At 41.2% G+C, this 24,974-nt stretch overlaps 1 protein-coding gene across 1 annotated transcript in view; it reads left to right on the forward strand.

The window, feature by feature from the left end:
- The first annotated feature begins 889 nt into the window (after positions 1-889).
- ninj1 (ninjurin 1) overlaps positions 890-24,974 on the forward strand; it is a 110,978-nt gene continuing 86,893 nt past the window's right edge. Inside the window, exon 1 of the mRNA XM_052018502.1 lies at positions 890-1,199. Coding sequence (XP_051874462.1) covers positions 1,146-1,199 — 54 coding nt within the window. The 5' untranslated portion in view covers positions 890-1,145. The remainder of the gene's footprint in view (positions 1,200-24,974) is intronic.

Below are 24,974 nucleotides of genomic sequence, written 5' to 3' on the forward strand. Positions count from 1 at the left end.
CATTTTTACTCATTGTAGAAGATACACATAAAATGAAGGCAGAAGCTGCAATATTAGTTTAAAATCCAGTTGGGGTGGGGGGGGGGGAGGATTTGTCCACCTGGGTGCTAGTGTTTCTGGTGGAATTCACCATGTTTCTTTAAAGTTCCAAGGTCCAGCACTGGCAGGGGCTAAACAGGAACAGCATTGGCAAAATGCACACCATTGTTTTGGGATGGATTTGAACCTACTTCTCTATTATACATCTGACTGGTTCCTGTTTGTGTAAAACTTGACTGCCTGGAAATTCATCCCTGAATAGTAATGCTGGATGCACTCTATAGTGCCAGGAGCGCTTGGTATTCTGCCTCTGAAATTCAGTTCCATTGACTTTGTTAGACTGCCACTGGCCAGGGATGAATTTCTGGACATATATCTTAACTTAAAAACTAAGCCAATAATGCTACAAAACAATGGGCTTTAGGCATCAACATTCAGGGAATACTGAGTGCTTTTTCACAGGTTCTGGGTTTCAGTGGCAAGGTTGGCATTTGATGCCCTCGCTTAGGGTTGGTGGTGTCCTGCTTCCTTGAACTGCGATAATCTATGCAGTGAAGTTACTCGCACACGGATCAGTGGGGGAGTTCCAGAATTTGTGATCTAGTGCAATACTTAACCAAATTCTACATATTGATTTGCTGTAAAAGAATGTCAGTTTGAGGAAAAACCTGGTTTGTAAATTGAAGGGAGGTACAGTAAAGCATTCAGTGACACTCACTAACCGGCAGGAGGAGCACAGTTTACAATCAGCAAGTAATCTACAGTTCAATTCTCAGAAACATGTTTATGAAGAGGCGACATTTTCCAATCGGTCGAACGGATCCGAATCCAGGGCATTTCCCAGGTTTGGGAGAAGAGTTTTATAATTCATATGTCGTGTTAAACTCAATAATTCTGTGAAAGTGTAGACTTGGGTCTCATTATTTGGCTCCCGAGCAGATGAACAAATTTCAGGATCTGAAACTAGGTGGTGACAGCGAACCAAAAGCCCGGGCTTCATACGAGTGCAGTGAGTGAGCGCCCCTTAGAGCCGCCTTCTCAGTCGGGACGAGACACTTTGAGGGGCAGCAGTGCGAGGGGACGCCCAGCGCAGATTGGAAGCGGAGATGGAGTCTGAAAACATCGAGTTGAACGGCGGCAGGATGGGGGGTAACGGCGAGGTAGGAGCCGCTCAGGGTCTCGGGCTTGCGGTGTGGAGGCAGCTGGTGGGAGAGGGAGGGAGGGCGAGCTGGTAGCCCGCAGGGTGGCTCAGCCGCGGAGCGCTGCCATCGGCCGCAACACTGCTCGCCAGTGATGGACCTGTTTGACGCCGCTGCAACAGTTAGGCCGTGTCTCCGTTCAATGTTCATTCTGGAGAGTCTAAACACTAGTTGGAAACAATATATAGAAATATATCTTGAAACGACAACTAGGGACAGAATTGACAGTCACGTGGATTGGTTAGGGAAAGCCAACATGGATTTCTTAAAAGGTAAATATGGTTTTATTGATAAAGTAGTAGAGATTCAACGAGAGAAACGTAATTAACGTGGTATACATGGACTTTGAAAACAATCCGTATATGTTTGTCATTAAGACTGAAACCATAGAACAATACAGCACGATACAGGCCCTTTGGCCCACCATGTTGTGCCGACCTTCAAACCACTCCTAAGACTATCTAACCCCTTCCTCCCATATATCCCTCTATCTTAAATTCCTCCATATGTTTATCTAACAATCTCTTGAACTTGCCCAACATATCAGCCTCCACCACCACCCCCGGCAGCGCATTCCATGCACCAACCACTCTCTGGGTGAAAAACCTCAGATATCTCCCTTGAACTTCCCACCCATTACCTTAAAGCCATGTCCTCTTGTATTGAGCATTGGTGCCCTGGGAAAGAGGTGCTGGCTGTCCATTCTATCTATTCCTCTTAATATTTTGTATACCTCTATCATGTCTCCCCTCATCTTCCTTCTCTCCCTAGCTCCCTTAGTCTCTTGTCATAACCCATATTCTCTAATCCAGGCAGCATCCTGGTAAGTCTCCTCTGCACCCTTTCCAATGCCTCTACATCCTTCCTATAATGAGGTGACCAGAACTGGACACAGTACTCTAAGTGTGGTCTGACCAGAGTTTCGTAAAGCTGCATCATTACGTCGCGGCTCTTAAGCTCGATCCCATGATTTATGAAAGCTAACATCCCATAAACTTTCTTAGCTACCCTATCCACCTGTGTGGCAACTTTCAGTGATATGTGGATATGAACCCCCAGATCCCTCTGCTCCTCTACACTGCTCAGAATCCTGCCATTTACCTTGTATTCCACCTTGGAGTTTGTCCTTCCAAAGTGTACCACCTCACACTTCTCCGGATTGAACTCCATCTGCCACTTGTCAGCCCAGCTCTGCATCCTATCAATATCCCTCTGTAAGCTTCGACATCCCTCCACACTATCCACAGCACCACCGATCTTTGTGTCATCTGCAAACTTGCTAACCCACCCTTCTACCCCCTCATCCAAGTCATTAATAAATATCACAAAAAGTAGAGGTCCCAGAACCGATCCCTGTGGGACACGATTAGTCACAGCCCTCCAATCCGAATGCACTCCCTCCACCACAACCCTCTGCTTTCTACAGGCAAGCCAATTCTGAATCCACACGGCCAAGCCTCCCTGGATCCCTTGGCCTCTGACCTTCTGAAGAAGCCTACCATGCGGAACCTTGTCAAACGCCTTACTGAAATCCATGTGGACCACATCTACTGCACTACCCTCATCAATCTTCCTGGTCACCTCCTCAAAGAACCCTATCAGGCTAGTGAGGCAAGATCTTCCCTTCACAAATCCATGCTGGCTGTCCCTAATCAGTCCATGATTCTCTAAATGCTCATAGATCCTATCTCTAAGAATCCTTTCCAACAGCTTGCCCACCACAGACATAAGGCTCACTGGTCTATAATTCCCTGGACTATCCCTACTACCTTTTTTGAATAAGGGGGCAACATTCGCCACCCTCCAGTCCTCCGGTACCATCCCCGTGGACAACGAGGACTCAAAGATCCTAACCAACGGTTCAGCAATCTCCTCCCTCGCCTCACGAAGCAGCCTGGGAAATATTCCATCAGGCCCCAGGGACTTATCTGTCCTAATATTTTCTAACAGCTCCAACACATCCTCTCTCTTGATAGGAGGAGGTATAAAGTACTAGAACAAGAAAGTAAAGGTGAATCTTTACAAATCGTTGCTGACTCAGCCACAACTGGAATATTGTGTCCAGTTCACTTAGGAAGGCATTACTGAAGAGAGAGAAGATATTCACCAGGCTGTTTCTGGGGATGAGGGACTTTAGTAATGAAGATGGGGGTGTTTTTCTCAGAACAGTGGTTGCAAAGGCATCTGATAGAGGTATTTAACATCATAAAGGGTCCAGACAGAGTAGATAGGGAGAAACTATTGGCCTTGAGAGAAATGTGAAAACCCATTGAGAGAGACAAGGTGGGGAGAGGGACTAGCTGGATTGTTTTTGGATAGAGCAAGTAAAAAGCCAGTGGGCCACAAACACACAGCTTATCTGCTGAACCAACTCGCTGCCCCCATCTAGTGATCAGCTGACCCATCCCACCAACTCCCAGCTCCCCCCGCCATTAACTACCAATCACATGCTCCAACTGTTGATTCCATTCCCTGCAATCTCAGCAGTCAACTCTTATCAGTTGATGCCATTTACCTTCGTACCCCAATCCAAGATCCAGCACTGGCCTTTTCTGATTTTGTGTGAATACTCTGCTGAGCCTGAGCAAGCGAAGGAAAGGCCTTTCCTCATACAATATTATTTCAGTGGCACATGATACCAGAGCCTGAATTTCCCTGGAACAGGCTCTTGAACAGAATGTTTGTTGGTCCACCACAAACTGGTTGACTAATATTCTTTTACTGGTGCTGTCAGATGTCTAACCAAACAGGTGTTCTGTCATCTCACTGTTTTCTAGACTTTACTGATCATTTCACATTGATTAGACCCACTCACAAATTATCCACAGTTGATCCCTATCCTTAGTTAAAGTGCAAGACTTAATTCAAAAAATATTTTACTATTGTTGTTCTTCCATAGATTTAGACAATACGCTGGAATTTCCTCAAATGACTTACAAAAGTCTTCTGAAAATCAGTTAGCATATATGAAAATCTAAAAATGAATGGATAGAAAACAAATAGGGGTAACCATAAATAATTGGATCAAAGGAAACACAAACAAGCATTATTTTCCTGAAGTCCAATTTAGAAAGTTGGTGCCTTTGAATCATTTTCTATATGAAGCATGTTTAAGAATATTCATTATTGGAAACTTGTGGGGCAAAAATTTGTCTTGTAACCTATAAGTGTGAAAGAGTATCATCTGTCAGTCTTACTCACGTCTGCAGATTCGTTCCCAATGGAACAGAATGAGTAGTGGTGAGTGCAAACAATGGCCGATACTCATGCATGTTAGGTGGTATCTGGAGCCACAGAATGTAAATAATGGAAAAAAGCATTATGTAGCACTATGTAATTAACCATAAGAAATGGCAACAAATTTCATTTATATACCACTTTCAATGTAACAAAAATTTCCCAATGGCATAAAAAAAAGAACAAAGTTTCATTGAGGGATTTTTGGACAAAAGACCAAAATCTTGGTTAAAAAGGGAAGAAAGCAAACTACTGATGCAAAGAAATTTGCATCAATGAAATAGGCAGTTAATCCAAATTATACTTTTTTATCAGCTGGAGACCCAATTACCGTTGGTGGAGCAAGTAACCATTGGTGCATTACCATGGTGCATTACAAGCATTACCATTGGCGGGATGTGCAAGAGGTCCTGTGACTCTTCCAGCAGTCCAGATACATCAAAGAATTGCACTGCTGGAAGAGTCACAGAGATAGGTAAGGTTGAGACCATGGAGGGATTTGAAAATTGAGGAATTGCTTAACCAGGAACCAACGTAAATCAACAAGGAAACATCAAAGCGTGAACAGGCTGATGCAGGAATGAGAAAAATATCATTGCTCCAACTGGTGGATGACTTGATTAGAGATTTAACTTTAATATTTGTGTTGAATGCTCCCTCCACCACTCCAGTTTTCTGAAAGGAATGTAAATTTATTCAGCATTGATATAGTGCTTGATTTTTAATGTGCATATTAAAAAAAATCCTTCATAAATTAAAAGATGAGTTATTAATTGTCATGATTCATGAATGAAGTAGATCGATAGGTTTTATTTCCAAAATTGAAGCACTGCACACAAATATTTAAACGCTTTGGCTGCAACGAGTAAGGCAATGAATTTTCATGGACTGGTCTATTTGAATAACACATGACAGATAACTTAAGTTTATAAATATTAGTTTCTGCAGTGGTTCAGTGGTGTGGTTAGGTGGTATTTGGAGCCACAAAATGTAAATAATGGGGTCAAACTCATTCCCAGACTAGCGGAGGATTTCAGGACTGGCATTGAGCAAGGGCACAATGTTTCCAAACTGCAAAGAAGAACTGGAGAATCAAAATAAACTGCTTTCCCCTGCAGTTGGCTACTTTCAGAGCAGATTCAGAAGAAGCCTGGAACCATGTCACGTCACTGCATTCTGGCCAATGACGAATGTAGCCAGCAATGGTTTAAAAAAAGATAACTTCACAAATCAAGCTACTGTTCTTTAATTATTCTGCACCTGGAGGTGTTCTAAACTTCTGTGGAGATAGAAGAACATAGAACATAAGACATAGAACAATACAGGCCCTTCGGCCCACAATGTTGTGCCAACCTTTAAACCTTGCCTAAGACTATCTAACCCTATCTCCCACATATCCCTCTATTTAAATTGGCTCCATATGCCTATCTACTAATCTGTTGAATTTGACCAATGTACCTGCCTCCACCACCGTCCCAGGCAGCGCATTCCATGCCCCAACCACCCTCTGGGTAAAAAACCTTCTTCTGATCTCTCCCTTGAACTTCCTGCCCATTACCTTAAAGCCATGCCCTCTTGTATTGAGTATTGGTGCCTGGGAAGAGGTGCTGTCTCTCTACTCTATCTATTCCTCTTAATATTTTGTACACCTCTATCATGTCTCTTCTCATATCTCCTTCTCTCCAAAGAGTAAAGCCCTAGCTCCCTTAGTCTCTCCTCATAATGCATATTCTCTAAACCAGGCAGCATCCTGGTAAATCTACTCTACACCCTTTCCACGCTTCCACATCCTTCCTATAATGAGGCGACCAGAACTGGACACAGTACTCTAAGTGTGGTCTAACCAGAGTTTTATAGAGCTGCATCTTACCTTGCGGCTCATAAACTCGATCCCTTGACTTATGAAAGCTAACACCCCATAAGCTTTCTTAACTGCCCTGTACCACCTGTAGGCAACTTTCAGGATCTCTGGATATGGACCACCAGATCCATCTGCTCCTCCACACTACCAAGAATCCTGCCTTTAACTTTGTACTCTGCCTTGGAGTTTGTCACTTTCCAAAGTGTACCACCTCACACTTCTCCGATTGAACTCCATCTGCCACCTGTCAGCCCAGCTCTGCATCCTATCAATAGTCCCTCTGCAATCTTCGACAATCCTCTACACTATCCACAACACCACCAACCTTTGTGTCGTCTGCAAACTTGCCAACCCACCCTTTATCCCCTCATCCAAGTCATTAATAAAAATCACAAAAAGCAGAGGTCCCAGAACCGATCCCTGTGGGACACCGCTAGTCACAGCCCTCCAATCTGAATGCACTTCCTCCACCACAACCCTCTGCTTTCTAAAGGCAAGCCAATTCTGAATCCACATGGTCAAGCTTCACTGGATCCCATGCCCTCTGATCTTCTGAAGAAGCCTACCAGGTGGAACCTTGTCAAATGCCTCACTAAAATTCATGTAGACCACATCTACTGCACTACCCTCATCAATCTGTCTGGTCACCTCCTCAAAGAACACTATCAGGCTTGTGAGACATGATCTGCCCTTCACAAAGCCATGCTGGCTATCCCTGATCAGACCATGACTCTCTAAATGCCCAAAGATCCTATCTCTAAGAATCCTTTCCAACAGCTTGCCCACCACAGACATAAGGCTCACTGGTCTATAATTCCCTGGACTATCCCTACTACCTTTTTTGAATAAGGGGACAACATTTGCCACCTTCCAATCCTCCGGTACCATTCCTGTGGACAGCAAGGACTCAAAGATCCTAGCCAACGGCTCAGCAATCTCCTCCCTCACCTCGCGGAGCAGCCTGGGGAATATTCCATCAGGCCCCAGGGACTTATCTGTCCTAATATTTTCTAACAGCTCCAACACATCGTCTCTCTTGATATCAACATGCTCTATAACATTAACCTTACCAACACTGTCCTCAGCATCATCAAGGCCCCTGTCCTTGGTGAATAGTGAAGAGAAGTATTCATCGAGAGCCTCACCCACTTCCACAGCTTCCAGGCACATCTTCCCACCTTTATCCCTAATCAGTCCTACCTTTACTCCCATCCATCCTTCTGCTCTTCACATAAGTGAAAAATGCCTGTGGGGTTTTCCTTAACCAAAGCCTTTTCATGTCCCTTCTTGCTCTCCTCCAGCCCTTCTTAAGCTCCTTCCTTGCTACCCTATATTCCTCAAGAGACCTATCTGATCCTGGCTGCCTAAACCTTATGTATGCTGCCTTCTTCCTCCTAACTAGATGTTCCACCTCTCTTATCGACCATGGTTCCTTCACCCTGCCATTCTTTCTTTGCCTCACCGGGAAAAATTTATCCCTAACATTCTGCAAGAGATCCCTGAACAATGACCACATCTCTATAGTCCAGTTCCCTTCAAAAATGTCATCCCAATTCACACTTGCAAGTTCTAGCCTTATAGCCTCATAATTTACCCTTCCCCAATTAAAATTTTCCTGTCCTCTTTGCTCCTATCCTTGTCCATGACAATGCTAAAAGGTTAGGGAGCCGTGGTCACTGTCCCCCAAATCTCACTCACTGAGAGATCTATCACGTGACCCAGTTCATTACCCAATACTAGATCTAATATGGCATTCCCTCTAGTTGCCTGTCACATACTGTGAGAACATACTGTGTCAGCATAATTCTATTCAGAATGGGCAGAAATGCTGGGAATCTGCTTTCTCTGGTGGTTTCTACCATGGTATCATGAGAATAAACTAAGTAGTATTTTGGCAGTACAGTTTCCCACACTGACTCATAAGGCAGCCTGGCTGTACAGTAAGTTTATAAAGAGAAGTGTTACTTAATAAAAGCAGGACATGGTTTTAAAGAGGGAGAGAGAAGAGGAAAGAGGATATCTCAGTACTGTGAACCATTAACATAGAGGTCAAAACAATTGTCCAATAGGGCTTTTTTCCCTTAAAATTTTATTGTAAAGAGTGATAGGGTTCCAGCCACTCTCTGTAAGGAGTTTGTACATTCTCCCTGTGCCTATGTGGGTTTCCTCCGGATGCTCCGGTTTCCTCCCAAATTCCAAAGACGTACAGGTTAGGAAGTTGTGGACATGCTATGTTGGCGCCAGAAGTGTGGCGACACTTGCAGGCTGCCCCCAGAACACTCTACGCAAAAGATGTATTTCACTGTGTGTTTCGATGTACATGTGACTAACAAAGGTATCTTATCTAAGCAGCTGCCAGAATAGTTTCCTGATAGAAAATACACTATTTCTAAAATCACAAGCCGTGTAAAGGGAATTTCCATAGGAGGTGCTGGGGGTGGCCGTAAGGTGTAGTAGGAAATATAGGTGATGGAAGGGAAGCCAGAGCGTTTACGTGCAGCCTTTTGGCTTGCTGCAACACACCATGAATTGAAGTTTTCGCAACTGAAAATACAACATTTATATTTGTTGATGACATGGAGATTTTAGAGGCAAGGGAAATTGCAAAACACTAAAACAGCATCTGATTTCATGCACAGAAAATTTTCCATGAGGTCTAAGCCAAGGGTTCACTTCAGTCTAACAAAAGAGACTTACTTCTTGCAGATTGCATTGAAATTCAGTCAATGGAATCAATAGTGTCGAAAAAGGATTTTGAAATAAAAGTTGGAATTGCCTGAAATAGATATAAAAATTTTGGTAAAATATTCATCTTAACTGCATTAATTTGGCCAATCAATGATAAAGAGAATGGGGACCATTTAGTAAATAATTGTTTAACATAACTAATTAAAGGTGAAAAGTTCACTTTAAATAAGTCCTTGTGTTTCTTGGTAATTTTAACACCCAGGTACGAAAAATAATCAGTCACTAATCTAAATGGTAATTGCCTATAAATTGGGACTTGCATGTTTAATGGGAAAAGTTCACGCTTATTAAGATTTAATCTATAACTGAACTGAGTTAAACACTAAACTGAGCAAGCAGTGATAATACTGCAGGGATAGATTTCTCCGGGTTAGAGATATAAAGCAACAGGTCATCTGCATAAAGAGATATCTTATGAGTCCCTGTTCCACGAGTAATACCAAATATGTTAGAAGAATCCCAAGTGGCAATTGCCAAAGGTTCCAAAGCAATACTAAATAATAAAGGACTCAGAGGGCAACCTTGTGTAGTGCCTCGAAAAAGCCTGAACAAGGGGGATCTCTGATTATTAGTAAGTATTGAAGCCATAGGTGTGTGGTAAATCAATTTGATCGCAGATATGAAATTTGAACTAAAATAAAATTTCTCAAGCTGTTAACTAAATATTCCCATTCGACTCTATCAAACGCCTTCTCGGCATCTAACGAAATAACACATTCTGGAACTATAGATGAAGGGGCATATATAATATTCATTAACCTCCTAATATTAAAATGCAAATAACGATTCTTAATGAATCCTGTCTGGTCATCAGAAATAATTTATGGAAGTACCTGTTCCAGTCTAGAAGCCAATATTTTGGAAAAAATTTTAGAATCCACATTCAATAAAGAAATAGGTCTATAAGATGCACATTCAGTGGGATCTTTATCCTTTTTAAGAATTAAAGAAATAGTTGCTTCATAAAAAGATTGTGGTAATTTACCCACTGATAGGGCATCTTTAAAAATTTTACCTAACCAGGGAGATCGAAGGTCAGAAAAGGATTTAAAAAATTCAACTGTATACCCATCAGGACCAGGTGTTTTACCTGAATTCATTGAAGAAATTACTTCCTTTATTTCTTCCTCCGAAATGGGTGCATCTAATAATAAATGTTCATTGTGATAATTTCGGAGTCTTCAAATTCCTTAAAAATTCATGCATTAATGTAGAATCCTCAGGAGATTCTGATTGATATAAAGAAGTATAAAATTCTTGAAAAGATTTGTTTATTTGATCATGGTCTACCATGTAGTTACCATCTCGTTTACGAACTTTAATAATCTGACGTTTAGTTGAAACAGCTTTCAGTTGGTTGGCCAACAATTTACCAGATTTATCACCATGTATATAAAACTGACTTTTGGTTTTGAGTAATTGATTTTCAATTGGAGATGTTAATAATAAACTGTGTTGTAATTGAAGTTCTGTTCTCATTTTATAGAGCTCCAAACTAGGAACATCAGAGAATTTTTTATCGATTTCTTTAATCTTATCAGCCAATATATGTAATTCATTATTAGTTCGTTTTTTCAGTCCAGCAGAGTATGAAATAATTTGACCGCGGATACGAGCTTTAAAAGTATCCCATAATATCTCACTGGAAATTTCTTCAGTAAAATTAGTTGAGAAGAAAAAGGAAATCTGTTCTTTAATAAAATGGACAAAGTCTAAATCTTGCAATAAAGAAGGATTGAGTTGCCATTGTCTGGCACCAGAGGGTACATCTACTAATTTAATTGATAATTTCAATGGCGCATGATCAGAAATGGCAATTGCATTGTACTTACAGTCAGTAACAAGTAGAAATAATCATGCATCAGGAAGAAAGTAATCAATCCTAGAGTAATTATGATAAACATGAGAAAAGAATGAAAACTCTTTATCATTTGGGTGTAGAAATTTCCAAACTTCTAAAATTCTGGAAGGAGTCGATAAAAACAGCAGATTTGTTAGGAAGTGCAAGATTCGACACCGATCTGTCTATCGAAGGGTTTAAACAACAATTAAAATCTCCATCCATAATCAACATATATTCGTTTAAATTAGGAAAAGATGCAAATAAATGTTTAAAAAACTCAGGATGATCCACATTAGGTGCATAAACATTAACCATAACAACTTTTTTGTTATGAAGTAAGCCAGTAATTATTAAAAATCTACCATTCGGGTCTGAAATTGTCTCATGATGAACAAATGAAATTGAGGAGTCTATAAAAATAGAGACTCCTTTCACCTTTGCTTGTGAGTTAGAGTGAAACTGTTGACCTCTCCCAAATCTAAAATTCATTCATATATATGGCAGAATAAAAACTCAAGGTTAAGTAAGAAATATTTACAAAGATTAAAAAAGGATGGTGGTATGGCTTTGCCTAATTTTAGATTTTACTATTGGGCAATTAATATTAGATACTTAATTTTCTGGCCACAAGATTTAGATGCAACTCATTGTCCCTGTTGAGTACACCTTGAGTGTGAATCAGTGCAAGGATTTTCATTAGTTTCTATTTTAGGAGGTTCATTCCCTTTTGCACTTACTAAATTCAGTAAACAAGTGACTAATCCAATAGTTAAACATACAATACGGATATGGTTTCAATTTCGTAAATTTTTTGGATTGAATAAATTTAATTTATCAAGTCCTATTCAATCTAATTTTTTCTTTCAACCATCTAGAATTGACTCAGCCGTTTCCTTATGGAAAATGAAGGGTATAACATGTTTTCAAGACTTATTCATTGATAACTGTTTTATATCTTTTGAACAGTTGTCTAATAAACACAAACTGCCTAGATCACATTTTTTTCGATATTTACAGATTAGAAATTTTTTAAAAGTTACTTTACCTTCTTTTCTGACACCATATAAAATTGAAATTATGGAAAAAATTTTAGGTTTTAATCCTTATCAGAAGGGCCTGATAGCAATAATTTATGATCAGATTATGAAAATATGTTCAGAGGAACTTGATAAAATTAAGAATGAATGGGAAAGAGAACTCCAGATACTTTTACCTACACAGATATGGAAGAAAATTCTTCAGTTAGTTAATACATCTTCTATGTGTGCTAGACACTCTTTGATACAGTTTAAGGTGGTTCACAGGATCCATATGTCCAAGGACAAGTTAGCCCGTTTTTATCATCATTATAAATCCTATATGTGACAGATGTAATTCGAAGGTGGCTTCCCTGACACATATATTTTGGTCCTGTCCCCTTTTGGAAAAATATTGGAAAGATATTTTTAACATTATTTCATCTGTATTGAATATTGATTTACAACCTCATCCTATTACTGCAATTTTTGGGTTGCCAATGATGGAATCTCGCCATTTATCTGCTTCTGCTTGTCATATGATTGCCTTTGTCATGTTAATGGCCAAGCGATCCATTTTGTTCAAATGGAAGGATCCAATGCCTCCCACCACTTTTCAGTGGTTTTCTCAAACTATAGCATGCTTAAATTTAGAAAAAATTAGGAGTGGTACTGTTGATCCTTCGCTTAAATTTGAGGAAGTTTGGAGTCCATTTATTCAATATTTCCAAATGATAAAAGCTGACCTTTTTCAGATCCCTTTCAATAACCCTTGAATGCAGAGGAGTGGAGTTGACGACGTAGTAATGATTTTTTTACTTTTTAATTGAAGAAATATCAGTCCAGTTTTTTGAAGTTTTTGGTTTTTTTGGATTATTATCAATGTTTTTTGATTTGGGGGTTCTTCTTTCATATAATTAAATCACATTTCTTTTCAATCTTTCTTTTTGTATTTGTTCACTTAATAAGAGAACGGGAGGTCTAGATTACTTTTTTTTAACTCCTTGTGATTATATATATTAACTGTTATGATTGCTATCCTGATCTTTTTGCGCCATATGTGTAATTACTAATGTTATATATATTATTTTGAACTAATTTGAAAATTAATAAAAAGATTTAAAAAGAAAGAAATTCAGTCAATGATTCTATGGGACAGGAATTTAATATTTCCTCGAAGATGAACTTTTACTTAAATCAGACTGGAAACTACATCCAGTTCAGAGAGACAGATCACAACAGATCAGTAGCATATCTGTGGTGATCAAACTTTTATATTGTACTATAACTGCATGCGGTGCTTCAGTAACAATCAACTTTTTAAGCTATCAAGCAATGTTTCAGCAAAATAAATTATCTGGTGCTACTGACACTATATAGCTGTTTAAGGTGTGAATTATTCATTTGCCTGGCTTGCATTGTAGAACCAAAGCTAATATTTCTCAAGTACCAATTAAATCCCCTGCTGATGTCAATGGCTAATTCCAATTTATTGTGTAGATGACAATTTTTAATACCATAATCCTATCTCTGCACAAGTAGAGCTTCAGTGGAATAGCATGAAAAGCAGAGGGACATTAATTAGTTAGAGGGAGAATGTGGACTCCGAGAGACCTCAGTCTAGATATTTTCTCCTCTTTTAATTCATTTTCAGAATCATTGACAAGGCCAGCGTATATTATCCAGCCCTGGATGAAATGGTGGTGAGGCACACGATGAGGGCACAGCTCTGGTAGATAGAACAACTGGGCTACCTCAGTGTTTCCATTCTATTCCTCACCCCTTGGAGCCTTCTCTATGTCTGGCTGCAGGATCAATTATATGTGGCGGACCAACTGAATGTAGGGACTTGCTGAACCAGACCTCAATGGGAGCTGGCAATCATGTATTAATATGTTGACGATGGGAATCTGTCCATGATGGCATTTGGAGAGCATTTACAGGCCTTAGGGCTGGGGCAGTAACCATTGATCATTGGACACCAAACTGACTTTCCCTATATCTCTCAAATTAATAGCGCACTCTGTGGCACTGTGAGACCCTGATGAGTAGAAAGGGAATGTGCGAACTGGTGAGACCACGATGAGTGAAAAGGGTGCATGGGGACCAGGGCTCCAATGCATGGAAAGGGGGAAAGGGAGCACGGGAATAGGGGTCCTGGGGAGTGGAAAGTCAATGTGGGAACAGGAGCCCTGGTGAATGGGAAGGAAGTGTGGGAACCAGGGCCCTCGAGAGTAAGAAATAAGAGCAAGGAACATGACCCAATGAGCTAGATGCCAAATCACAGGGGTTTCATAATCGTAGGACAGCTGATTATCAGAGTTCTACTGTATTTATATAAAGCCATTCAATCCCATTCAAAACATTCCAAATTACCTCCAGCCTTCTGAATATACTGTATTTTGAGTTCACATGACGTTCGACAATTTATACATTCCAACAGACAGCAATGTGATAGTGACCAGATAATCATTTTTTAACAAACATTGACTGAGGGATGAATATCAGCCAAAAGAATAGGGATAAATTCCCTGTTTTGTTGAAAATAGCTTTGGCATTCACTGAAAAGTGTAGATAAGACCTCAGCTTAATATCTCATCAAAAGGCTGTTTGTCAGCCTTGATATTTATGCTCAAGTCTCTGTGATGAAACTTGATCCTGGAACCTACCAACCCAGAGGTAAGAATGCTACTGACTGACCCGTGGTTGACACTCTGATGAACTAAGCAGTTCACTTCTTGTCAAAATTATCATGATTACTGCTGAAATAGGATCAGATGTTAACACTTTGAAGGAAGATGCGAATCCAGAACCATCGGATTGGCTTGAGCCACAAACCATGAAGCCAGAAACACGAAGTGTTGCTGCTGCACCTTAATAATACTGACAATGATAATAATAATAGTGGTAATGGCGATGAGGTGGTGTACAGGAGTGAGCTAGATCAGCTGTTGGAGTAATGTCACAACAACAACCTCGCACTCAACGTCAACCAAACCAAGGAATTGATTGTGACTTCTGGAAGGGAAGTTGGGAGAACACACACCAGTCTTCATTGAGGGGTCAGTCAGGGAGGAGGTGCAGGAGCCTAAAGACCCACATTCAACGTTTCAGGAACAGCTTCTTCCCCTCCGCCGTCAGATTTCTGAACAGCCCATGAACCCAGGAACACTGCCTTGTTAATCCTCTTTTGCACTTCTTTTTTTTAACTTACAGTAATTTTTATGTCTTTATGTCATGCACTGTACTGCTGCCACAAAACAATAAATTTCATGACATATGTCAGTGATAATAGACCTGATTCTGATTCTGAAGTTAATATTTTTTTCAGTTCATCAGACTTATCCAGTGGGCATTAAACCTGGGGTTGTTGGAATAGACTTTGGGTCCTGTAAGCTCTCTTACCCCTCTGTTGATTTTCTCATATGAGACCTCCCCATTCATCATGTTCTGCAACTACAGCTACAGAGCATTTTAGGAGTTGTCATTACTGCACTTAGCACTGAGCTGTGTACAGTGGTGAATTTAAAAAAAGGAAATGGGATTCTTTATGATGTAGTTTATTACAGGATTCATCTCTCTTGGCATTGCTTAAAGGCCATAATTATGTCAAGTATTTTGGCTGTCTTCCTGAAATCCTGCAAATGCTTCATTCTCATTGTATTTTGCCCTGACAATTTTTTTTACCTTTTAAAGTATTACTATATTTGACCATGATTGTTTTCCAGTCTTTTTGGAGAGCATGTCATATGAGGATAGGTTGAGTGAGCTGGGGCTTTTCTCTTTGGAGAGAAGGAGGATGAGAGGTGACTTGATAGAGGTGTACAAGATGATAAGAGCATAGATCGAGTGGACAGAGACTTTTTCCCAGGGCGAAAATGGCTAACATGAGAGGCATAATTATAAGGTGATTGGAGGAAGGTACAAGGGGGATGTCAGAGGTAAGATTTTTACACAGGAGTGGTGGTGCATGGAACGCACTGCAACAGAGGTTGTGGGGGGCAGATACATTAGGGACATTTAAGAGAATCTAGATAGCCACATGAATGATAGAAAAGTGGAGGCTATGTGGGGAGGGAAGGGTTAGATATTAGAGCAGGATAAAATGTCGCTCAACATCGTGGCCGATGGGGCTGTACAGTGCTGTAATGTTCTATGTAGTCTTTAACTTTCTGTTGATCTGCAACTGTCCTGTCACTGTCCTTCTGCCTCTTGTATTCTCTCTCATCCTTGGTCTCACTCTCCATATCTGTCTGAATCCCTTTCTCCCTCCCTCTTCTCCTCTATCTCTCTCTTTATGTATCAGTCTTTCTCAGTATGGCTTGTCTCCAGGTTCATTTTGTCTGTCACTCTCTGTATCTCTTGATCCTTCTATTACTGTCCCTGCAGGTCTTCCACAGTTTTATTCTATTTGTCTACCTATAATTTCTGTCTTTTTGAGTAAATATTATTTTCTGAATGAAATTTGAGGCTGTGTGGAAATCTTTTTAGAACATTCCTTTAATGATTTTCATTATTATACACAAGTGTTTTACTGGAAGAAATGAAAGTATCAAGTAGCTACAGAAGTTATAGGACTATCTGCCCTGAACAAGTTGATTCCACTATAGTTTGGGCTTAGTTCCATCTTTGACAATTAAACCAAGACAACTCTATAAGTATCACTGAACAATGAGAACTATCATGTATTTTAGCTATTTGTGTTATCAATAAAATTTCCAGTTCCTTTGGGTCTGTTGCTAATAGAAGCTACAAGTTTCCTTGAATGTGTTCTCAGCTGATAAAAATTGAAGTGATGAAATTATCATGGATCTCGAAATGGCAATTGGTTATTAAGACAGAAGATAAGAGATGTTTGTGCCAGTTTGTGCCCTGGTCCTGTCACTCTCACAGACAGATATACCATTTGGATACTGTTGGGGAAGATGGCTTCCTAGGAAAGGCAGCAAGAGCCAAGTCTGTGGCACTGTGAGTGGCTCAGCAGTACAGGAGGGGAGAAAAGAAAGAGGGATGGCTATAGTGATGGGAATTCGGTCATAAGGGGAGCAGATAGGCATATCTGGGGATCCAAAATGGTATGTTTCCTCCCTTGTGCTAAGATCAGGGATGGCCTGGAGCAGCTGCAGGTTGGAGTTGAAGGGTGAACAGCCAGTAGTGGTGATGCATATTGAAACCAATCATATAGGTGAACAAAAAGGAATAAGGTCCTCCAAGCTGAATACATGGAGTTCGGCACATCTAATCTTGGTATTACTCCTGGTTGCACATGCTTGTGAGAAAAGGACTTGGAGGTTAGATATGTGTGTCTTCAGAGGGATGGTATATGAGGGTGAGATTTAGACTCTTGAGCCACTGAAGCCAATTCTAGGGAAGGTGAGACCTGCACAAGTTGAACAGGTCACATCCTGGCAGGACAGGGACCGATATCCTCACAGGGTGTTTCCTAGTGGTTTTGGGAAATATTTAACTGGTATGGCAGGGGGATGGAGAACTAAGTTGGGAGTTAGAGGAAAGGGAAACAAGGGCAGAAAAGTAAAAAGAATAAGGAGGTTAAAAAAAAGCTGAGAAGCAAATAAAGCTGCAAGAGACTCAGTGGATGGGAGGAAATGTGGTAAGAAGACAAAATTAAGAATTCTGTATCTTAATGATCGTTGTATCTGAAACAAGATTAATGAACTAACAGCACAATTAAAGGTAGATGGGTATGATCTGATAGCCAGAGATTGATAGTTACGAAGGGATTAAAGCCAGAACCAGCCCGCTTGATAGGTATCCTATCCACAACCATTTAATCAATCCACCAATGACACACAGTAGCACAGTTTATACCATCTACAGGATGCACTGCAGCAACTCACCAAGGCATCTTCCAAACCCACCACCTCTACCAGCTGGAAGCACAAGGGCAGCAAAAGCACGGGGAACACCACCACCTGGAAGTTGCCCTCCAAGCAACACATCATCCTGACTTGGAAATATATCACCGTTCCTTCACCATCACTGGGTCAGCATCCTTGAACTCTCTCCCTAACAGCATTTTGGGTGCACCCACAGCTCGAGGACTGCAGCAGCTGAAGAAGACTGCTCATCACCACCTTCTCAAGGGCAATTAGGGATGGGCAATGAAATACCGACTCAGCCTGCGAAGCCCACAACCCATGAATGAATAAAGAAAAAATATTAGTCACTCTATATAAAAGAACATAAATTAAGAAATAATTTATATTTTATATAGAGTGGCTAATGTTGTAAATTGGTTTATTATTGTCACACGTTCTGAGGTACAATGAAAAACTTTGCCATCCATACAGATCATTTCACAACATAAGTAGATTGAGGCAGGATAAAGGAAAAGCAATAACGTCATGCAGACTAAAGTGTTACAGGTACAGAGAAAGTGCAGTGCTGGTAGACAATAAGGTGCAAGGCCATAATGAGGTAGATTCTAAGGTCAAGAGACCATCTCATTGTACTAGGGAACCGTTCAATAGTCTTATAACAGTGGTATAGAAGCTGTCCTTGAGCCTGGTGGTTTGTGCTTTCAGGCTTTTGTATCTTCTGCCTGATGGGAGAGGGAGATGAGAGAATGTCCCAGGTGGGTGGGGTCTTTGATTATGTTGGCTGCTTTACTGATGCAGCGAGAAGTGTAGACAGAGTCCATGGAGGTAAGGCTGGTTTATGTGATGTACTGAGCAGAGTCCACATGTCTCCATAGTTTCTTGCAGTCATGGGCAGACCAGTTGCCGTACCAAGCCATGATGCATCGGATCGGATGCTTTCTATGGTACATCGATAAAAATTGGTCAGGGTCAAAGGGGACATCCCAACTTCTTTAGCCTCTTGAGGAAGTAGAGACACTGGTGAGCTTTCTTGGCTGTGGCATCTATGTGGCTGGACCAGGACAGGCTATTGGTGATGTCACTCCCAGGAACTTGAAACTGAGGTCAACCCTCTTGACCTCAGCACCGTTGATGTAAACAGGAGCATCTGCACCGCCCCCCCCCCCCACTCCTGACGTCGATGACCAGGTTTTTTGTTTCCCTGACATTGAGGAAAAGGTTATTGTCATGACAACATGTCACGAGGCTCTCTATCTCCTTCCTATACTCCAACTCATTGTTATTTGAGATAAGGCCCACTGCGGTGGTGTCATCTGCAAACTTGTGGATGGAGTTAGAGCAGAATCAGGCCACACAGTCGTGAGTGTATAGGGAGTAGAGTAGGGGGCTGAGGATGAAGCCTTGTGGGGCACCAGTGTTGAGAATAATCGTGGCGGAGGTGTGGCTGCTGGAAAGAGTAGTGCATTGATCATGGGTGACTTTGATCATCATTTAGATTGGGTTAATCAACATGGATGAATTTGTATTTGTATTTGGGGTGGTTTTCTAAAGCAATATGTTACGGAGCCAACTAAGGAACAAGCTACTTTGCATCTTGAATTGTGCAGTGAGGTATGTTTAATAACTGATCTCATATTAAAAGATCCCGGAGGAAGTAGTGATCGCAGCACGATACAATTCAGCTTGAGAATGAGAAACTTGGATCTGAAACATCAAGTGGAATTGCAAAGGAATAAGGATAGAGTGGGCTAAAATGGTGTGTGCAAATAGATTAGCAGGTATGACATTAGGCTTGCAGTGGCAGATATTCAAGGAGATAATTCATGACTTCTGTTAAAAAATATATCCCAAAGAAGATGAAAGATTCATAGGGAGGAGGGGAAATGAATCAACCATGGTCAACCAAGGAGACAAGAGACTGCAGATGTTGGAACCTGGAGCAGAAAACAAACTGCTGGAGGAATCTGCGAGCTGAGCAGCATCTGTCAGGGGAAAGGAATTGTTGACATTTTGGGTTGAGACCCTGCGGCAGGACTGGTTAACCAAACAGTTTAAAGAGGATATTATGCTGAAGGATAAAAGGTATAAGGTGGCAATAGTTAGTGATTGGCCCTATATTCGGAACCCAGCAAAGGTGGAATAAAAAACAAGGAGAAAATAACGATGAGGTCAACGTAGTGAGGAATATGAAAATTGAAAGCAAGCTTCTCTTAAGTACATTAAAAGGAAGGGAGGAGTCAAAGTGAACATACGGCCATCGGAGAATGAGGCTGTGGAAATAGTTATCGAGAACAAGGAAGAGGCAGTATAAATAAACAGATATGTTGCAACAGTCTTTAAGGTAGAAGATACAGTAAGCATCCCACTAACACTAACAATACAGAGGAGGAATTAAATACCATCAACACCAGAGAATTAGTATTAGGCTAATTTATGGGGATAAAGGTTGATAAGTCTCCTGGACTTAATGGTTTGCATCCTAGATCCTCGATAGATTAGACGGAGGGTGGATATTCCCAATGGCTGAAGAGTCCAGAACCAGAGGTCAATACCTCAGGATGTGAGCTATGCTGTTTAGAATCAAGATCAGGAGAAGTTTCTTCACCAGAGGGTGATGAACCTGTGGAATTCTGTAGAAATGGTTACAGAGATAGTGGCTGCATTGGTTGTGATCTTCCTGAATTTATTAGATTCTGGATAGGTACTGAAGGATTGGAAAGCTGACATTGTGATATCCTATTCAAAAAGGGTAGGAGGCAAAAGGTAGGTAAATTTAGGCTGGTTATCCTAACATCTAGTATTGGGAAAATGTTGGAATCAATTATTAAGGTGGTAAGAGCAGAACATTTGGAAAGTCATAATCTGGTCAAGCGGAGTCGGCGTAGCTTCATGAAGGGGAAATCATGTCTGACCAATTCACAGAGTCCTTTGGGGAAGTATCAGCCAACAAGGCTAAAAGAGAAAGTAGATGTAATACATTTGGATGTTCAAAAGCAAACAACAAGCTGGCACACAAGAAGTTACTTCTTGAGACCTCATTGCACTGGACATGATTTACCATGGATCAAGATTGGTTAATAGCAGGAAGCAGAATGTAGGGTTAAGAGCAGCACACAAAATCCTGGAGGAACTCAACGGGTATGGCAACATCTATGGAAGGAAATGAACGGGCGATGTTTCGGGCTGAGACGTTTCATCAGGACTGGAAAGAAAGAGGGCAGAAGCCAGAATAAAAGAATGGGGGGAGGGGGATGAGCATGAGCTGGCGGGTGATAGGTGAATCCAGGTGAGAGGAGGAAGGGTGGGGAGGGGGGTGGTAGGGTTAAGACACTTATTCAGGTTCCAACCAGTAATGAGGGGGTACCACAGGGATCAGGTCTAGGATGCAGTTCTTTGCAAAATATACCAAAGATTTAGAGCAAAGAAGTGAATGCATTGTAATTAGACTTGCAGATGATACCAACGTCATGGGGAAGGCAAACTGTGAGGACGATGCAAGCAGCTTACAGAAAGATATTAATAAATTAAGTGAATGGGCAACAAATTGTCAAATGGAGTATAATGTGGGAAAATGTGAAGTTTTTCACTTTGGAGGGAAAAACAATAAAACTATTATTAAATGAAGAAAGATTGCAGAAAGCTGCAGCACAAAGGGACTCAGAGGACCTTGCACAGAAAACACAGAAAACTAGTGTTCAAGCATAGCACGTAATTGGGAAGGTTCATGAAATGTGGCTCAAGGTGGTTGGACTATAAAACTAATGAGGTGTTACTAGGACTGTACAGGTTGTAGTGAAGCCATCTCTAGAGAACAGTGTTCAGTTTTCATTACCCTATTTAAAGAAAGACATTCTATCAATTCAGAGAAAGTTTACCGGGATGATCCTGGATAAGAAGTGATTGTCTTATGAGGAAAGGTTGAACAGGTTTTGTTATGTTTGTTCTTCATCAAGAGACAAACTTCACGTGGGTTTAACATCTGAACATTTTGATTAACCAACAACAGACAGCTTGCTTTCCCTCTCTTTTTACAGCCACTTCCTGTTCCCCCATGTGACCCCTTACATTGCCTACTGGGAACTGTAGTTCTTTATTATAACTACTGTTACGGACTAGGTTACTATTGGTGAATGTCCCTTTAAGATAGAGCATAGTGGTGTGTGTGTGTGTGTGTGTGTGTGTGTGTGTGTGGTGTGGTTACGACAACAGAAGATAAAGGAAGTAATGACGTTTTTGGAGCAGTCGGAGTCAGTCAGAGGAGAGAGAGGGAGAAAGAGAGAGACCAGCTTGCTAGTCTCTATCAATGGATGAAAAACAGTAACTGTGTCTGTCACTACAATCCACATAAGGATTTTTGGAATAATCTGGTGGAGTCCACTTTGTTGTTAACCTGTAGAGGGAAACAGGTATTTGTGTGGACGGCCACGATTCGAATGCCTTTCAGGGTGGCAGATACTTCGGAACAAAGCAGTGGAGTCCACTTTGTCGTTAACCTGTAGAGGGAAACAGGTATTTGTGTGGATGGCCACGATTCAAGAGCCTTTCGGGGTGAGGAAGATGCGGTGGAGTGGTCACTGCTGAGTGGACACTGAGGTGTCGTGTGGGTTCCATCGTGGAACATTTGGATTTCGTAATTACTCTCTATTTTCTCTCTACCTCTACGTTTTGTCTTTAGTCAACGGTGTTTGTTGAAGAAGCCTTTGCTCATGTTTCACCTTCTGGCTTGCTAAACTGAACTTTGAAAACTATTCCTGGACTTGGAGTTTGGGAGTTTGCCACACACACACTACGAGTTTAGTTTTTGGGGTTAATGTTTAAGATTTAACATTTTTACTTCTAACATTCTAACATTTTTAGTTTTATTTTTCTTATTATCGTAAGTAGTTATTAATAAAGTAGTTTTTAACACTTATACATGACTCGGTGTGTTTCTTTTGTTGCTGATTTTGTAACACTACATAATAACACAAAATAACACATCTTCCCCCTTTAAAGAAAAACAAACACAATACTTTGTCCTTATAAGTCTGTCAAGAACCCTTGTCCACTCAGCAGCTTTCAGTCAGTCTCTGAGGTGACTTAATGGTCCTTTTTGGTCTGGTACTTGTTTTCGCAGGTGTGTTGCTTTCATTTGCTGCATTACTATTGGTGTTTTCCTGGGGACTCTGGTCTACATGTTCATTTTCTCCATAAGCTGGCCCCTTTGGTGTACTGACAGGGGATGGGTCACAGCCATGGGTTGGAGCTTGTGGTCATAGATCCATGCGGTTCCTCCTCAGCGGTGTCGCTCGCTCTGTCTGGATCTGGTATGAATGTGGATTTACTTCCTCTTGCACAACTCCTTGCATGGACCATGTGCCAGAATCATGATCTCGGATTTGCAATTGATCGCCAGGCTTCAGGACTGGTAGACTTCTCGCTGTCTTCTGATTCTGTTTCTGTTTTTCTTTCCCTCCCTCTTTAGCCTGTTTGACCTTGTGTGCTCCTTCAGGTGTCAACAGGTTTTCATGTATTGGAAGGTTAATGCATATGCGTCAACCCGTCAGCATTTGGGCTGGTGAAAGGCCGTTCTGCAGTGGTGCACTTCTGTGAATCATTAGACTTCTGTGGAAATCCTCTCATCTATATTGCGCTTTCTTCATGAGGCCCTTCACCACTTTAACTGAACTTTCTCCTAGGTCATTAGATTTTGGGTGATGTGGGCTTGAGGTTATATGTCAAAACCCCCAAACATTGGCAAAGGATTCAAATTCAAAGCTCGAAAATTGTGGACCATTGTCTGATACTACTTCACATGGAACTCCATGCCTTGCAAACACAGCTTTCAGGAACATGATAACTGCTTTGCTGGACGTTGATTGCAGTGTCACAACCTCTGGGTGATTGGAAAAGTAGTCTGTTACAACAATATGGCTCTTCCCATTACAGTCAAACAAATCCACTCCAACTTTGAAATACAGCCTGTCTGCTACAGGATGTGGTGTAAGTGGTTCTGCTTGCTGCTTTGGTCTGTAGGTAAGGCATATTTCACATGAAGCAGTGGTCCAGCTGACGCCTTGGTTCATTCTTGGCCAGTACATCACTTCATGTGCTCTACATTGACATTTTTCCTCCCCAAGATGCCCTTCGTGTATCTTCTGGAGCATTTCCTTGCATAGTGACAATGGAATCACAAACCTGTTCCCTTTGAAGACCATATCTTTCACTACTGACAGTTCAGCTCTGCGTACCCAATAATCCTGAATACACTTTGGACAGTCATCCTTTGCTGCTGGCCATCCTTTCCATATTGTATCATTGAGTACTTTCATTGTTTCATCTGCCTCTGCTGCTTCCCTAATCTGCTCTGTTCTATCTGGAGATACTGGAAGAGAGGAGACAATCATGTCAACGTAGGCCTCTATATCTGCATTAACCTGTTGGTCACTCTTTTCTGTCTTGTCGACTGCTTGAGACAGCACATCAGCAGCAAACATATATTTTCCCGGTATGGAGATCATCTTCACATCATATTTCTGCAGACTTATCAACATGCGCTGTATCCTCATGGGACAGTCATTCAGTGGTTTGGACATAATTAAGACCAATGGTTTATGGTCTGTTTCCACTTCAATAGCTTGCCATAGATGTACTGATGGAACCTTTCACATGCATATGTACTGGCGGGAAGCTCTCTATCTGTGCATAGTTGGCCTCCGCACTTGTTAAAGCCCTTGATGCATAGGCCACAGGTTGCCATGTGCCATCATGCTGCTGCAGTAGTACTGATCCAAGGCTGTGCTGGGACATATCAGCTGATATCCTGATACACCTTTCTGGATCATTAAACTTCAGCACCAGCTCTTCAGTTAGGACCCTTTTCAATGTCTGGAAACACTCTTGTTGCTCATGAGACCAAATCCATTCATTTTATTGCTCAAGGAGTGATCTAAGCGGTGCTGACACTGTTGACAGTCGAGGGATGAACTTAGCCAGGTAAGTCACCATCCCTAAGAAACGTCTCACCTCCTCTTTGTTTTGGGGCCTCTCCATATTTTCAATGGCTGACGTCTTTCTTGGGTCAGGCTTCAGTCCCTCTTCAGATATGACATCTCCTATGAAGATCAGTGACTTAACACCAAACTCAAATTTCTCTTTATTTAATTTCAAATTGACATTTCTTGTCACGTCAAGCACTTGTCTCAGTCGAGT

Source organism: Pristis pectinata, chromosome 6 (genome assembly GCF_009764475.1).
Source record: "Pristis pectinata isolate sPriPec2 chromosome 6, sPriPec2.1.pri, whole genome shotgun sequence".
Taxonomy (NCBI): Eukaryota; Metazoa; Chordata; class Chondrichthyes; order Rhinopristiformes; family Pristidae; genus Pristis; species Pristis pectinata.